Source organism: Hydra vulgaris, chromosome 08, assembly GCF_038396675.1.
Source record: "Hydra vulgaris chromosome 08, alternate assembly HydraT2T_AEP".
NCBI classification, from domain to species: Eukaryota; Metazoa; Cnidaria; class Hydrozoa; order Anthoathecata; family Hydridae; genus Hydra; species Hydra vulgaris.
This window is the reverse complement of record NC_088927.1, coordinates 4916933-4935228: the sequence shown is the minus strand read 5'-3', so window position 1 is coordinate 4935228 and position 18296 is coordinate 4916933. Positions and strand designations below refer to the sequence as shown.

The 18296-nt window shown below is 28.9% G+C and overlaps 1 protein-coding gene across 1 annotated transcript in view; it reads left to right on the top strand.

Moving 5' to 3' along the window:
* Window positions 1-18296, top strand: part of LOC100202880 (cAMP-dependent protein kinase type I-beta regulatory subunit) — a 36990-nt gene that overhangs the window by 16422 nt on the left and 2272 nt on the right. Inside the window, exons 5-6 of the mRNA XM_065802353.1 lie at window positions 7645-7743; window positions 12186-12428. Coding sequence (XP_065658425.1) covers window positions 7645-7743; window positions 12186-12428 — 342 coding nt within the window. The remainder of the gene's footprint in view (window positions 1-7644; window positions 7744-12185; window positions 12429-18296) is intronic.

Below are 18296 nucleotides of genomic sequence, written 5' to 3'. Positions count from 1 at the left end.
TAAATTATATTGCAACTGTAAATATTTAAATAATTATTATTTAGAACAACTAAGCAATAAATAAAAAGCCCCTAAAATTATGCGATATTGTGTTGTTTTATTCTAAGATCAAAAAAAGCCCTAGGGAGTTGTCCATAAATTACATCACGCTTTAGGGGGAGGGGAAGGCGATTTTGTAACAATTTATTATGAGGCAGAAGGGGGGGGGTCTCAATTTTGTGATGCAACAATTTTTTATTTTTTTTCAGTTCTAAATTTAGAGAATTCTTTCTTTTAATTAAAAGAACATCTGACCAAACCAAAACCCTTAGTTGATGTATCTACATATTGATTGTAAAGTCAACTACGCCTAAACTTTACTTAGTCACAGAAGTCTGTAACTTCTCTGTTAATGCATACACTCCCATTAACAGAGAAGTTACAGCCTGTTAACAAGCTGTTACGGCTGTAACAGTCGGTGTGCAGTGCACATTCTGTGCTTTGACTTTTTATGGTCCAAGTGCAAAACTTTATTTAGTTGGTGCACCAAACACTGCTTCAATTTAGAGGTTTTAGGTTGACCTAAATGGTACTCAAGATGTTTCAAAAAATATCAATACTTTGGGTGGGCATGAGATATATTCCATTGAAAACAAAATAAAAAGCGTTCCTTTTTTGGATTTATACACTTTTTTAAATAATCGCTTTGCAAAAGAAGTTTTAACTCAGTAGCGGATCATGCCTTTTTTGGTGTTTTAGATACCAAATTATAAACATAGAGTAAACTCCAAACATTTATATGTTTATACTAGTGTCAAAACAAGGAAGTTTTGTCAAAATATCAAAATATTTGGAGCCTGGGAACTAAAAAGCCCTTTAAATCTTGCCCCCTGCCCTAAAGTGGAGAGCAACAATTTCATAATTTTTGTTATAAACTATTCTTAACTAAATTCATATTAATTTAAAAATTTCAAATTTTATGAAAAAATCTTTTATTGTTCAAGAATTATGTCAATCTTAAAATTGTAACCCCCTCAAATTGAGGGGGGTTAAAACTTTAAATGGCCATCATTTTTGAACGATATAAAATTATTGCACAAAATTTAAAATTTTTTATAAATAATGATCTTAGTTAAGAATAGTAAAAAAAATTTTTTTCTTACTCGTTGCTCCCACGTTTGGGGCAAGGGGGGAAAAAAATTAGGGTTGTTACTGTTCCCAGGCTCCAATCAACCCAATAATATGCAAAACATCCTTATTTGACATAAACATCTAAATGTTTGGATTTTATCTTATGTTTGGAAGTTAGCTTTCTCAGACAAAACAAAAACACAGAATCCACCCTCTGTCTCAACTATCTATAAACTAAGAATATCACTAGAATGAAACAACACTGAGACAAATACAAAGTATTAATTCTTTCAAACATTTTTTATTCATGATTACTTCTTTATTTTACAATAATCCAATATTTAGTACTGTATATAAAATTATTCACATCCTCATACTAGAGTAGGTTACGGCCGTTTTACGAAGCTTTTCTCCATGGCATTTGCTCAGCTCCGAAGCTGCAAATCTTTTCATTGTATTGTTAATGTTTTTGTGCACAGCTTCACAGCTTTGCTCACTGAAAATACCCAAGGGTTTGTTTTTTCTTTCAAGAAACATGACGAGGTGTGACTGTATGATGTGAAATTTCCAACCTAGACAGATCTTGTCGTGTATTCTATCAGATACTTATGCAAGTTGCACATTTCAGAGACAAATTCCTGAATATCTCTGCTGAACTCAAGAGATAGCTTCATTCCAAAACATCCTTCTGTCACTAAAATGAACAAATTCTAAGGAATTATATTTATAATTACTTATAAACTATAAGTGAAAAAGTAATTAACTGATTGCATACCGATTTTGAATTTCCTTAAAGTCTCAATACAAGGTATCATCAGAAGTGGAGCTATAGTTATGAGTTCATCCAAGCAAGAAAGTACTTTTTGACAGTTAGGTCCATCAAATCCTCCTCCATTGTAACCGTGCCTAGTTACAGTTTTACCAATTAGGAATTTTTTAATTGACTCCTCAGCCATCAAAACATCTGTTATTTGTGTAACAATATGTTCAAACAAATGTAATTCAGGAGGAGGAACTATATCAATAACAAGAGTTTCTCCAGATTCTTCAATTAGGCATGGTCGAACAACATTTTTATAGCTTTTCATATCCTTATTAAGTTCCCCATCCTCAATAAATTTCTGATACCAACTAGTCAAACTTTGAAAAGTCCTCAACTTTCCATTTTTGTCATTTTTTTCACCTTCACAGTAACAGCAAGCATACTTTCCCCCATGTGCCTTTAAGTATTAGTATTAAAAAAGACTTTAAATAATAAGTTAAATGTTGATAAAGTAATAAAAAGCAATAACTTTTTATAAATTATTATGCAATTACACAAAATAATTAATGTTTAACTTACAGAAATGCCCAGTAAACAATTAATAAGCTTTAAGTCAGCTGCTACTGTGTATTTTAGCTCATTTAGCTTAAGTAACTTAATAAGCCTCTCCAAATTATAGTTACTTTCTTGTACTCCACGTACAAGACCCAAAATAAGAACTGTATTGACCCCTGTATTTTTCATGTTTCTTTTCTCTGATTGTAGCTCTTCTGGGTTGAAGATGTTCATTATGACTTTCAGTGAGCCTTGACCTCCATCAATACCAACTCTTATTAGGCAATTGTAGGGGTTAAGTTTTCTGTATTCACAAATCTTTTTTATTAGTTCCCACGGTTCAGGAACAAATACAATATCTTTTTGAATTTTATCAACAACCTTGTATTTTCCTTTGTTGTGTGTTTGTTGAAAGTTGCATAAAACGTTTTTATAAAATTCATTTAACTGGAAAGATTTGTCCTTAATAATTTTTGAGACATTAGGTTCAATACCTAGCAAAAAATACAAGAATAATTTATAAATATATAAGTAATATGAATATATGCAAAACAAAGTTCATGTGCATTACTGTTACCTCCGCGACCCAAATCTTTACGTATCTCAGTCATACAATCCATTGCTGACATGGGAAGATCCATTTTCTTTTTTATACTAAATAATGTATCTGAAGATATTTCTAAAATAGGTTTATGCACATCTCCAGAGTAGAGAGCAGCATGAAGGGCTTTACCACCTACAAAAAATATATGAAAAACGTTCTATTCACTAATGTTTAACTTTAATATAAATGTATTTTATAAAATTATTAATAAATATAGATAGGTAAAGAAATATAAATACACATTTACCTGTTGCTATAGTTAATTCGTTATTTTCAGATGTTTTATGCATATCTTTTAGTACAGAGGAAATAACTTGTTGGGAGGTTTTTGAGTCTTGAGAAAGAATGAGCTTATGTAGATTTTGCACTATTTCAGATTTTGTGCAAGGGTGTCTGATACCTTTACCTATCTTTTGGCAGCAATCTGTGCAAAAAGATGTGTTATTTACATCTGAGGACTTAAAACCAAAATCTTCAATAAATTCAGAAAGATTGATTTTTCTATGACTCCTTTTTTCTTTTGCAATACAGCAAATTGGGCATGTGCATAAACTAGTATCCTGTAACCTACCTAGTTTTCGTAATAATACTCTTCCAATCTTCCACATATCTTCTATGTTTTGAGAGACATACCCTTCATTCTAAAATTTTTTAATATAGTATATCATATACGTTTATATATATATTTACATTTTCATATATCGTCAATACATTAGCATTAATGACAAACTTTTATTTAACCTTTTTTAAATGAAGACATTTTTTACAAGTTAAACAAACTCCAGATGGTAGAGAATTGATTTCCAAACAAAAGCCTGGATCCACATATAGAAAATGAGTTCTTGTAGAGCTGGGTTATTTTCTAATTTATGACATTTTACGTCTTTATTTAGACAGCAGAAACAAACTATATTCCTGTTTTCTTTATGAAACCTTTGTCTTGTTAAGCTCATTTCGACACAATAATGGGAGTTTTTTTAATGAATCTTTAGTATAATTTTTATATTAATATCTAAATGCAAAGTAAATTTTCAAACAGTTCTAATGACCTTTTCAGGTGTAAAATAAAGCTAAAAATAACAACAAAGGCATTTTTATATAGTTGAGACAGAGGGTGGATTCTGTGTTTTTGTTTTGTCTGAGAAAGCTAACTTCCAAACATAAGATAAAATCCAAACATTTATATGCTTATGTTTATGTCAAATAAGGATGTTTTGCATATTATTGGGTTGATTGGAGCCTGGGAACAGTAACAACCCTAATTTTTGCCCCCCTTGCCCCAAACGTGGGAGCAACAAGTAAGCAAAAAAAAAATTTTACTATTCTTAACTAAGGTCATTATTTATAAAAAATTTTAAATTTTGTGCAATAATTTTATAGCGTTCAAAAATGATGGCCATTTAAAGTTTTAACCCCCCTCAATTTGAGGGGGTTACAATTTTAAGATTGACATAATTCTTGAACTATAAAAGATTTTTTCATAAAATTTGAAATTTTTAAATTAATATGAATTTAGTTAAGAATAGTTTATAACAAAAATTATGAACTTGTTGCTCTCCACTTTAGGGCAGGAGGCAAGATTTAGAGGGCTTTTTAGTTCCCAGGCTCCAAATATTTTGATATTTTGACAAAACTTCCTTGTTTTGACACTAGTATAAACATATAAATGTTTGGAGTTTACTCTATGTTTATAATTTGGTATCTAAAACACCAAAAAACGCATGATTCGCTACTGAGTTAAAATTTCTTTTGCAAAGCGATTATTTAAAAAAGTGTATAAATCCAAAAAAGAAATGCTTTTTATTTTGTTTTCAATGGAATATATCTCATGCCCACCCAAAGTATTGATATCTTTTGAAACATCTTGAGTACCATTTAGGTCAACCTAAAACCTCTAAATTGAAGCAGTGCATAGTGTGCAGCAACGAAAAAACAACCTTTGTGCACTAACTTAAAAAAAAAAAAAATTCGGTTCCGAGAGGCGAACCTGGAACCCATGGTTTACTAGCCTGAAGCGAAATCCACTCAGCCATGTCAATGTTACCAGTTGGAAGAAAATTATATTTGTAAAATAACAATTTTGCATGTATAACATATTTTATGTACTATAATGTATTATGTATTAAATATATAATAATCTGCATGTATTATATATTGGAAGAATAGGTTTTTAAAATTGGTATCATGTCATTGGTATCATACTATTGGGGTGAAAAAAAAAATTAAACAGATGGAAAAGTACTAATTGATTAACTCAAAGAAGCTCAGAAAATTATAGACTTTATTATATTTAAAATTGTTTTGTATTTTGTAAAATTTTGTACACCCCTAAAAAAATTTTTTTTAGGAGAGGTTACAAAATTGTTGCATATAATAATATTGAGGAGGGATCAATAAAGTGTTATGGATGCATTACAAGAGGAATAGGGGGATGGGGTCAAAAAATGTCAAAACTGTGTCATATAATTTATAGATGAACCCTAAGAATGTATTTGTTCTCATAGTATGGAAAATATATTAGAGAAAAAACAAAGTTTTTTTGTCTGACATTCCGAACTACTTAAATTTTGTGCGAAAAAGTCAGACGTCACATTGTCTATTGTTTAGTAAAATTTTCATCAGGTGTTTTCACATATTCACAAAATTTATCTTTTTTAGCCATGTGAAAATATTTTTAATTAAATTTATTTTGAAAAACATTCCGTATTTTGTTTTATTTACAAAATTGTAATTACTATGACTAAAGGTTGAAAAATTGTGTAGAATCATTGTAGCGTTTATCGGAAAACTTGTATTTGTCAATTTTGTTAGTTTTTTAATTTTCCATGTTAAGAGGCAAATGCCAAATACATTTTTACAATTTAAATTAAATCAGTGTAATTAAAAAATTTTTATAATAAAAAGTTTACCAGTTCATCAAATATCTATAATTAATACTCTCAGTTAATGAAATTAATTGTTAATAAATACTTTTTTTCGACAGGAGAACAAAAAATGTCATAGCATAAAAATGACCGGAGAAGTTAGAAAATAGCTCCCATTATTTAAATGAAATTAAGTAAGATTTAGAAAGTATAATACTGTGCTCTCTTGCACAAAAATGCTAGCCCTTATAATGTAAAATACCCGTATGAAAAATTATACAATTAAATTTGCATGAAAAATTATACAAATACTCGTATGAAAAATTATACAAATAAATTTGATTTGCTGTTTGTTAAAAAAATACTACAACATACTTTTTAAATAAAAGTAGAAAAGTGCAGCTTTGTATAATTACATTTTTCATGTCAAAAGTCTACCATGACATCAAATACTGAAACTTTTATAAATTAAATGCGCTTCAAAGGAAATACTGTCTTTAGATTGCGACGTATAATTTAATGACTCCGATTTTTTGAGTAAAATGAAGAAGGCGAGCTTCGACTAAAATGACAAGATTAGTTTTTCTCGGTATGCATTCAATATTTATTTTTAATCAAAAAAACTTGGTTCAAACCTTTTTTTTCATTACTATCTTAAATATAAATATGAACATGTCAAATCTTTAATATGAACACAACAAATCCTTCAATTTGCCCGAGCAGCAAGTTATTGAATATTATTGGTCAATTATGAAAGGAATCTTTTTTATTTAAAAGCAAGAAATAAGCTTCAAGTAAAAAGTACTTTAGGAAAAATGGTTAGCAGCTTTAAAACAAGTAACTCCAGATGATGTCAAGTGCTCACAAAAACATTCAGTTTCAGTTACATTTTTTATCTAAACATCCAATAAAAAATGTAAAAAATTATTGAAATAAATAATTTAATTAGCTTCATTGTCTAAAAAAATTTTAAAAATATGTCTGATGATAGAGCACAGACTAAATAAAATTTACTTTTTTATTTCAAACATCATTTATCTCTTACAATTCAACTTAAGAGGTTTTATTATATTTTTTTTTTCTTGGATGCTAGCTTGCTTCACATTGCAAGGAAAGATATATTTTTTTGCAAACTACATTGTTATTCAATGGAATGACATATTATTTTAGCATAGAGGTGCATGGACTCATCTGTTTATCAATTATACTTTATGAGTTTATTAAATATACGATCACATGTAAATTTAAAACTTCACTATTGCTTTTTATCTGTAGTTAATTTTAAAATGAATTTTTAGTTCTATAATAAAATCTTTCTTTTACTGAATTCACCTGCCTAAGGCTGAGGGGAGCCACTCTTATATTTAATAAATTTTTGTCAGGGAAATGAATATATTGTTGTACAATATATGAATGAATAAACTGTTGTCAGTTGAAAAATAAATAAATTGTTGATAGTGGCCATTAATAAGAGTAATTAATATTCAATGATGTTGCTGCTGAAACAAACGGTTATGAAAAATAAGAAAATGATGTCATATTTAATATATATCAACCAAATTAGTAATATACTCTATGAAATCTCTTATAGTATTAATATATGTCAACCAAGTTACATCTTACTATCTTAGCTGTAGTTAACCTCCTTCAGCACTACGGGGGAATTTTTATTTTAGTAACAAGGCAAAAAAAAAGGTGTTTACCAAATTTGTAATTAAATAATAATAGTTTTTTTTTTGTAATTTTAGGTCTATGTAAATGAGCAGTTTATGGTATCAATAAGTGCTGGTGGAAGTTTTGGTGAACTAGCTTTAATTTATGGAACACCAAGAGCTGCAACAGTCAAAGTAGGTTTAATTTTTTAATGGATTAAATTATACTAACTACTATAATATTTATATTAGTATTATATTTAAAATTGCTTTTATTAGGGGCGTTATGTCTAAAAACAACTAGTGTCCTTTTGTTTTCTTTAAACTGTTCTGAAAATTAGACTACAATCAGCAATTTGACATTTTTTAATATTTAAGTTTAGTTTTTTTATTTATTATTATTTTGCTTCACTCCCTACAAAGCTACAAGCAACCATTATTAAGTTGTGAGCTACTGGGAAAAAAAAAGAATAGAGTTAAAGAGCAAGGTTGACAGAAGACTTAAAAAGTTGATAGTTGTATGAGTCAGGAAAATATGAAAAAGAGATGAAAGAAAGAAAAGATAGAAAAGAAAAAGAGATGCAACTTTACGACAATGGGAAAGAGGCTCAAGCTTCGAATGTGTTTATTAACTGAAAATTATGCGTATTAACTGAACAAAAATTGCAATCATTTAATCTCTCTTGAAGAAGGTGAAAAAAATTCAAAATCATAATCTATTTCAATAAAATATAAACCATTTAAACATAACAGCCCATTCTGGCACAAATATTTGTCCCTAATTTGAATTAGTAACTCAAATTTCTAAATATCTAAGCTATACGAGAAAATATAATCAAGCAGCAACTACCTAATAAAATGTGTGCAATAAAACAATACAAATTGATTTGCTCCAAACATTAAAAATTCAATTTTGATTGCATCCTCTAAAATAATAATAAGATTACATTAAGGCATCTCCTTCATCTTTTTGACTGAATTTTTTTGTCAAAGCAAAATGTTTCTAATCGAATATAACTCTGTCTGTCTCCATAAATTCTTCAATTAAATTTCAAATAGTTTAGTTCATTATGTAGGTAAGTAAATAGTTTTTCCACTTTCTTTTCACTAGTTAATAATTTTGGCATGTATATTGGCATGTAAGAACCAACTTGAATTTCATCTTCAGTAGGAAGTCTTGAATCTGCTATATATTTTTTTAAATTTTTATTATATCAGGTTAATAAATTAACTTTTTAGACACCATGTGTATAAAATTTTTTTTGATATTAATTAACATTTCTTGGACACTGTTATAATAAGAAATTCTCTGCTTATTCACACAATATCAATATGTAATATAGTAGATAAGTAAATGTATTCACACAATATCAGTATGTAATATAGTAGATAAGTAAATGTATTCAGGTATTGTTTTTTTATTTACTCACACAATCAATTTATAGTATAATGTAAAAGTTCTATACTTTAAAATATCAATGTCTTAGTCACGATAGCAAATTTCTACAGCATAACTGAAATTTTCTGGTCATTCTAAATGTGGAAATCCACTAAAACAATCATTTAAAGTCAAGATTTGTTACAATGTGTAATAAATTTCTAAGTTGCGCTTACAAGTACATTATCTAATTGTTGGTGCAATCATGAATATAGTTAACATTAAATTGTTGCATATACTAATATTGTATTATAGTGTTGTTTAGGGATTGCAAAATTACCGACCTTTTTGATTACCAGTAATTTAGTTTAAAAAATAAATCAATTACCGGTTAATGATAAATTACTGGTAGTTTGCACAATTTTGAAACTTTGCTGAAATACACAATATTAATATAGAATTCCAAAAATTGTTAAACTGAAAAAATGTTTTAGTATTTTTAGTTTATGCTACTTAATAATACACTTGTAGTAAAAATGGATCAAAAATACAAATATAATAAAAATACACAAGTGATAAAAATGAAATTTGTTCAATTTAAAAAGAAAATAAATCTCATTGTTTTCAATATATCATCTTTTTGAAAATATGCTCGCAAGAAGCATAAATCATATACGCTTCTGTCTCTTAATTGCAATCTTATTTTTGTGGTGATGAGTCCCCCAACAGAGAAGGCACATTCTGCTTGTTAGGCGATCGGTCAAGAGATGATTCTATACTATTTTTAAATATTTGTTACCAATATTTTCTTATTGCAAATAAGCTATTTCTTTCCTTGCAATACTTGCAATATTTTTCCTGTTTTTCTTCTTAGTATCTTTTTCTAGAATATAAGTTTTTTTTTTTAATTTCTAATAGAAGCTTTTTTTTTAACAATAAATCTCAGTATTTAATTTTGGGAGTGGCAATGAAGCTAAAGGTGCTTCTACTTCTACTACTATAACTTTATCTACACCGTTAACATGATCATCATTATCACTGACGACATTTTCATTTTGGTTGTTAGAAATACATTCAATTAACTCAATAATTGATTTAGTTATGGCAGATTCAATAATTTGGTTAAATATTCTATAATTGTCAACATTAAGTAAATTATGATGTATCAGCTGTGTAAAGATTAACATCTTCGCAGCTCAACACTTCTACAGCAACTTTTTAAAGGCTGCAAAGGTGATATTTTGTTTAATAATAAGCCAATATTGTTTTTTTCAAAAGCGATTTTTTACTCTATATCAATTAGAATTTTTCATAAAGGATTTCTAACTTTATAAAAACCCTCCAACATTGTTAGTAGGCTACTCCAACAAGTTCTAGTGTCCAAAATTAATGAAAGTTTCTTACTCGATTCCCCTTTATTATTTTTCTGCAGTATTTCATTTTTGTTGGAGATAGGCAAAAAAATTTTAACAATTTTGCTAATTTTTTTCCATCAGCAGATCAATACTTGCATGTCTAATCAGATTAATGTTTGCTTCATTAGCTCTAAACTACCAACATTTTTGTTTTTCAAAAAATATTCTTGTTCAAAATAAGTTGATTTTTCCTCTTCTCCTAAATTTTCTGACAAAAACAATTATCTTTATAAAAATTTAGAACCTTGATAATTGCCAATTGAATGCTGTACACTTAACATAATTGATAATTAGCACTAATTAACTTTCCCACTTTCTTCATTACCAATGCATGGAGCTGTTGTAATTGAAACCACACTGTCTGATGAAATACCAAATGTTTTAAGTTTTTCCTATAAAAGAGCAATAAATTTATCCACTGGCATTAATCCATAACCTCTAGCAAGACCAAGACTCCAAAGTTCTCAAATGTATGTACATTTACATTCATATAACAATGTTTTTTACAGAAGCATGTTTATCTAATGTGTGCTAAATTCTTCACCTTGATTGGCTCGTTTTTTAAGTTCAGCTAAGATGCCATTTTTTATCTGCATATTCATTCTTCAAATCATATTTGGAGACTTTGGAATATTAGCATAACCCTTAAAACTTAATAAAATGTACAAAATTTAATAACTGGTACACCATCTTTAGCTGTTGATCAAATGACAATTACACCAAACAAATCATTAGCTGATTTTCTGAAGTATTTTGATATTTTTGTAGGTGTTCATGCATACGACTCGTACTGTTGCCAGAAGCCTATATTGTTTTTGAACACTTCTTGCGTTGACCTGCACTTTCATTTTGTACCCATATAAAATAATTTCATGGTGAATTTTTTTATCCATAACTGAAAACACAAATACAAAAAATGGTGAGGTAAAAAAAAGAAAACATAATAACTTTAGAAGTATCGATTAATACCATGTTTAATCAGATTAATGTAATTTACAATGTTTTTATCTTTTATAAATGAAAAAAGAAAAATTTTGTTATGTGTAAATAACTTATGTTCAAATTTATTTAACTAGAATTAGACTAAATATTACACTTAATTAAGTAATTTACCTGTTCTTAAAATACTTTTTGCTTTCTCTTGTATCTCTTTCTCGAATCTCTTTCATACTTTCAACGCTTTGACTTTTATGAGTGTTTGCTTGGTATTCCTTTGTGCAAATTGTCTAAATGGAGTTACTTTTTTATCAATTATTAATAATGTTCAGAAGGAATTTAACAAATTGTTGATCATGTCCCAATGGAATTGTAGCAATATTTAATAATGTACAAAGAAAATTATTTTTTTACTAATTATTATATTTTATTTTTATTTATAAAAAAATATTTGTGAAGTGTTTACATTTTTTTATGAGTGTGGTTTCTTATTAACAGATTGTAGTTTCTCATCATATTTTTTTTACTGAATTTACCGGTTATTATCAATTTAATTACCAATAACAAAATTATACATTTTAATTTAATTTACTGGCAAACTGGTTAACCGGTATTGTAATCTCTAGTGTTGTCTTATGCTCTGTTTTTAGTACTGAGCTGATATTGAAAAGTTCTTGTTTTTAATTTACATTTTTTAAAACGCTTATAGCAGTAATAAAGATTCAAAATGTTTATGAAAAATAGTGCTTGTACATATTTAAAATTTCTCTTTATTTTGTCTATTTTCTAACTTTTTAATAACTATTTTAAAATTTTTCTGTTTGAAGCAAATGTTGCAAAGTTTTTAAATCGTTTTTACATTTATTTGTGTTGTATTTTTTTTGTAATTTATTTGTGTTATTTTTTAGGCTAAAACAGATGTTAAATTATGGGCAATAGATCGTGTGACATATCGTCGCATTCTAATGGGCAGTACAATGAGAAAACGTAAAATGTATGAGCAATTCCTGGAAAAGGTTTCTATTTTAGAATCTCTTGATAAATGGGAGCGTTTGACAATTTGTGATGCATTGGAACCTTGCAGTTTTAATGATGGAGATGAAATTGTTGTACAAGGAGAACCAGGCGATGACTTTTATATAATTGCTGAAGTGAGATTTATATTTTATTCATAATATTATTGAGATTTTTAACAGTGCATGAATAAATTATTTTTTTCATAAATTTTTAAAATCTTAAATTATCAACAAACAAAAAATTTTATTTTTCCTTTTTTTTTTGGAGATGCTTTTAGAGTCACAAATAGTAATTTTTCCAAATACTGAATATTTGGCTAGGTGTTTGACCGAAGCACCGAATATTCAGCAATTCTTAGTTACTTTAAGGGTTCTAAGCTGCTTTAAAAAGATTATAAAAATAACCAGCTCAGGTATAGCATTTTAGAGGTAATTTTAAAAGTTGCTATAAATAGATATAACACAAACAACTCCAAACTTATAAAAGTTATATCTTCACAACAACCATATCTTAAAGCATAGTTTAACTTTGATGGGAATGTCAATTATATGGTTGCCTTTTTTAATGATGCATGTTCAGGGCGTTAGCCAGGAATATATTTTTTACTGCTTTTTTGCAATATTAGGATTATTTATTGTTATTGTTCTACAATAACAATAAATAATTAGGATGTTAGCCATTGGGCTGGCTAACACCCTAATTAACACCGATGTTTCGAAACTAGTTTCAAGAGTTTATGTAAAACATAACAAGAAAAAAAAAAAATCTTGAATGCTCTGAGAAAGATTGAGTCAATGAAAAGTTAATCCTTCTCAGTGAAAGGCTGCTTAACAACAAAGAACCATCAACAGTGTCTAGTAGCACCGGTGATGGTGCATCCATTTAGTAAGAAAAAGAAATGCATATAAAAATGATCAAACCAATCTCTAGAAAAAATATGCACACACATGAAGATGTAGAAAAGTACAATATCATTTGAAATTAGTTTTTACATGAAACTGTTCTCTTAAATTGCCAAATCTTAATCCTTATTCTGAGGGCTTGGACATTAAACATTAAAACAAAAATTACATATATAGATCAGGGATTATCTTTTTACGGATGTTTCCAGAATTTCAGATATTTCTTCAACTTGCAGTTTTTACGGATATCCAAAATGTTTACCTTATATACAAATTTAGGTGTATGTTTGTGTAATATATTTGTTTTTTAGGCTCTTTTACTCATCACTCATACAAAAATTAAGAAACGTTTAAAGAAAAAATTAAACATAACTCAGTCAAAAGTAAAATTAAGAGGAAATTGAGGGGAAATATATTCAAGAGTTATTCTAGATATTTTACCCAAACAATTTTCTGGATTTTCAAAACCTGGATAATCTATGATAGATAACATCAAAAAAATATATATTTATATATATAGTATTATTGTATATTGTACAGGTAAATTTTTTTATGTGTGTATAAACACTTAAGAGAGCTGATATCCATAGTTCTAATAATATCAAAAAATAAAAAAAAATATTTAAAAGTAATAATAAATACATTTCATAAAAACTAGTGTTGTTACAATTTTTAAATAGTTTGACCAATATATTTTCTTAGGTCAACAAAAAAGTTGATTTAGTAGAAATATGGAAATAACTATTTTTTTTGAAATAGTTTGTAATAAAAATAATAATTTATATTTGGGTTTTTTTTTCATATCATATAAATAATAATGACGCAAAGCAATATGTAGACACATTAAACAATATGTGTATAAATTGTGTGTGCATATATATATATATATATATACGCACTTTGCCGTGCATTAAATATCATATTGGTAATGTCATACTAGTAGCCATCTGCAGGGGCTTCAGTGCATTCATTGATTAGGGGTTTAGGTTTTAGTGCTTTTTTTTGCTATCCAGATATGAAAGAGCAATTTTATAAGAGCAAAAAAAATAACATTTTTTCTTTCTTTCTGAAAAAAATAAATTGTCTAAAAATTATAAAATATCATTATAAAAATTATAAAATATAAAAAATATATTATTTATGTCAAAATCTACATAAATGTAACAACTTGATGTTTTTTGAAAAACTTGATTAAAATAAGAATAAAATAAAAAGTTTTACAAATATACTTGTAACTCTATTTAACTCATTTAAAACTCCATTAAATGAAATTAAGTATCTTACAATTTATCTGTTGAAAATAAATATGGCAAAATTAAGAAACATTTAAGCTTATACTATGAACTATGAAATTTAAATATATCATGTCTGATTTTCATTTTATTACTTTGTTACACCACTTTTTTTACAAACGTTTCTAAATATTCTTGCAGGTTTATTTGTTACACCACTTTTTTTACAACTGTTTCTAAATATTTTTCCAGGTCAGGTCAGGTTAGCTTGCTCAGGTCAGGTTATCCTGCTACTGGTAACATGTAACCCAGTACAATCTGCTTCAGGTTATCCTGCTCAGGTCAGTTCAGGTTATCCTGCTACTGGTAACATGTAAACCAGTACAATCTGCTTCATGTCCTGCTGCCTTGTAGGATACGCCTTTTTAGGGAAAAGCTTGGGGATGCCAACACCGACACCCCCTGCCTTGGGGCTCTTGGTTAAGTAAAGACTAGAGATGGTGTCTCGATAAAAAATACTCATCTTAGGCAGATGTTAAATGCATCCAGCTACTGTCTTGTAGAAGGCCTCCTAGGCAAAGACTTAGGTGGTAAACAGATTCTCTCTGTTGACCAGCCTTGCACCCCTTCTTCATCTATTAGGCTGGCACAGATGCATTTTTAATACATTGTTTCCATTTTAGGATGTTGAATGCTGGATCTTATTGAGTCAATGCATGGGTTTTGCTTGTTTCTCTGTTTTTATGACTAGGCAACTCATTCTATTATCTCTTAATGAGGGTACAGCTCTAAAACTCAGTTTTATGGTTCTGAGGCCGGCTGGTAGTCAGGTTTCCTGAACTCTGTGGTAGCTCTCAGAGAGGCTGATTCCATCAACAGCTGAAAAATATCAAAGTATTAACAGTGCCATGTTGCGCATGGATGGTGTCCCTGTTAGTACTTTTGGTGTGCATTGCTGGGGCCACATTTGGAGCCCTTTGTTAAGGCTTAGGGTTTATTTGTAGTAATGAGGCAATTGCTTGGGCTGTTAAACGGTGTTCTGAGTACTATCTATGCTTTGAGTCAAGTTCTTCAATCTAATTTTAAAATGAATAAAGTACCAAAAACTATAAAACACAAAAAACCATCATCGTCACCAAGTTCTCTCAACCTATCATTCACTAATATTTGTGGTCTTCGAAGTAACTTTTCTTCTGTTGAGTCTTATCTCTTGCAGAGTTCACCAGACCTACTTGCTCTTTGTGAGACTAATTTGTTTCAGCAGTCTCATCTTGCGATCTTAGTGTTGATGGTTACCTTCCTTTAATTCGTAAATACTCCAATAGTCACATTCTTAGCCTGGGCATTTACATTCGTAAGAATTCACCCACAGCAGTGAAACTAGGTTTGAATCCATAGACTATTCCTTTATGTGCTTTCATTTAGCACCACTTCACTCTATTGCCTTTCTAGTTATTTATGAATGGTGATGTACTTGATGAGTCATCTACTCTGTATCTTCTAGAATTAACTCTTCCAATCTTTTTTGAAAACCATATATCAAATCAGTTGCAAAATTAGCATCTGCTAAGGTTGCATCTCTTTATCGAGCTCGTCACTTTCTTACTTCGGATATCTGGGGCAGATCTTCTAACAATGCCCTTTCTCTTTTAGACAAGGTGCAAAAACGCATTGTAAACATAGTTGGACCTGCTCTTGCAGCCAACCTCCAACCATTATCACATCGTTGTAATGTTGTTTCTCCTTCTCTTTTCTACAAATACTATAATGGGCACTGCTCTAAAGAGCTAGCGTCTCTTGTGCTATCTACTAAAATTCCTTCTCGTGTTACTCGCTATTCAATTAAGTCTCATTCTTTTTCTGTGGTTGTTTCTAAGTGCTCCAAAAGCGCTTATTCGTCTAGTTTTTTTCCTCGAACATCAGCTCTTCGGAATTCACTTCCTTCATCTTGTTTTCCTGATTCATATAATTTGCAATCCTTTAAGTCGTCCGTCAATTGTTATCTTGCTCTACAATCTTCATCTTTTCTCTTTCAGTAATTTCCAACTTTAATTAGTGGCTGCTTGCAGCCTTGTCGGAAGCGAAGATGTTTAAAAGTATATATATATATTTTACAAGCTTTAATGTGTTGTCAAATTCACACAATGTGCTAAGAACCTCATTAAGTTCTTTTTTGTTTGTTTTAAAAGAGGTATTTAAAGTTGTTGTGCCACTTGTTTGTGTGGTTTGGCTCTTTGTCTTGTTTGGAAATTGCGCTCTTTTCTCAGTTTTTTTTAGCCTTTAGCACAAATTTTTGGTAAGTAAATCGACAATACAATTGTCCTTTCATTGTACCTTCATTATTCACAAGCCTTCATACACTATTAGAAGCAAAGCATCGTTAAACCATAAGTAAACCACCTTCATAATTGACAGTTTTTTTTAAGATTCCTTTTTAATTTCAATCAAAAGTTTTTTGTCCTTTTTTGAAGCCAAATATTTGATATTTGTTTTTCATCAGTCCATAACACTGAGTTTCAAAAATGCCTGACCCTTGTTAATATGCTTTTTTTAATGTAACTAATGAGGGTTTTACTTTTTAAAAGATGACTTATTAAACCACTTGAATCAAGTTTTTGCATAGTTAGACTGGAAGCATAAATGCTTAAGGGTTTCAACAATTTGTCTCGAGGTTGTTATTGAATTTTTCTTTGCTTTTCCTGCAATCAATATATCATTTTTGGATGCAATCAACATATTAGTTCTCAGGGCAATCAATATATCAGTTCTTGGTGAAGTCTTAAGATTCTATTAAATCTTTTATGGTTTCAACAGAACTGGTTGTTTCATATTTTATACATCTTTATATCGCCACTTATCGATAAATTATTTAGATATTTTCTAAACAAGTTATTTTACAAAAAAGACTTGTGTTGGAATGGTATCAGCATTCCTGCGCATAATCAATGTACGTAAACAAAGATGTTTATGTACATAGTACATAAATAAAAAATTAGGTGTTATTTTCAAAATCCAAGACAAGCAAAAGCTACAAATGGAAACCATAATGTCCATGTTGTCATATTTTGAATAACATCAACTCAGGCTGTAATGTTTCTCCTCACAACGTGACAATCATATTGCTCCCCAAAATTTCTCAATACTGGAGCATTGATAATTTGCTCTGGCAAAGAGTTCCAGTGTTTAATTATACAATTGGTGAAGAAATTTTGCCCCTGTTTGCAATGCTTTACCAGTTGACAATTTATCAGCATAGCATGACTGCAAGTACCACCAGCATCCATTGCAAAGAAAGGAGGGAAGCGGCTTTGGTGGGTGATGCCAGTTAATGACATCAATCCAGTGTATTATTTTAAAATGCTGTATCATATCACTTCTGATCCTTCTCTCAGTCAGGGGACAAGTCCTAGAGCTTTGAGTATATCTTTATATAGCAGTTTTTATATTGAAAAAATTACTTTTTTAGTTTTTTGTTGAATGTTTTCTAAAATATGTCTCTTGCTTGATGAATGATTTTTTTTTGACATACTGTTTGTAAGTCATTTTTTCAATTGTAAATGACCCAAGATCTGATCGGCAAGTAACAATTATGATTATAAACCATTAAAAAAATTGTTTAAAATGTATATTTAAAAAATCTGTTTAAAAAGAATGTCACTGGAAAAACATTATTTTTAATAAATGAATCTCAATGATTTTTGTTGATTTTTTACATTGTTGCACTTAATTATGTTGCATTAAATTTCAATTCTTTTTTAAATATGTCTGATAAATGTTACACTGTTATTTTTTGATCAAATATTGTTATTTATACAAGAGAAAAAAGTGTTTTAAAATGTTTTTTGTAGTATTTTTGCAGTATTTTTTT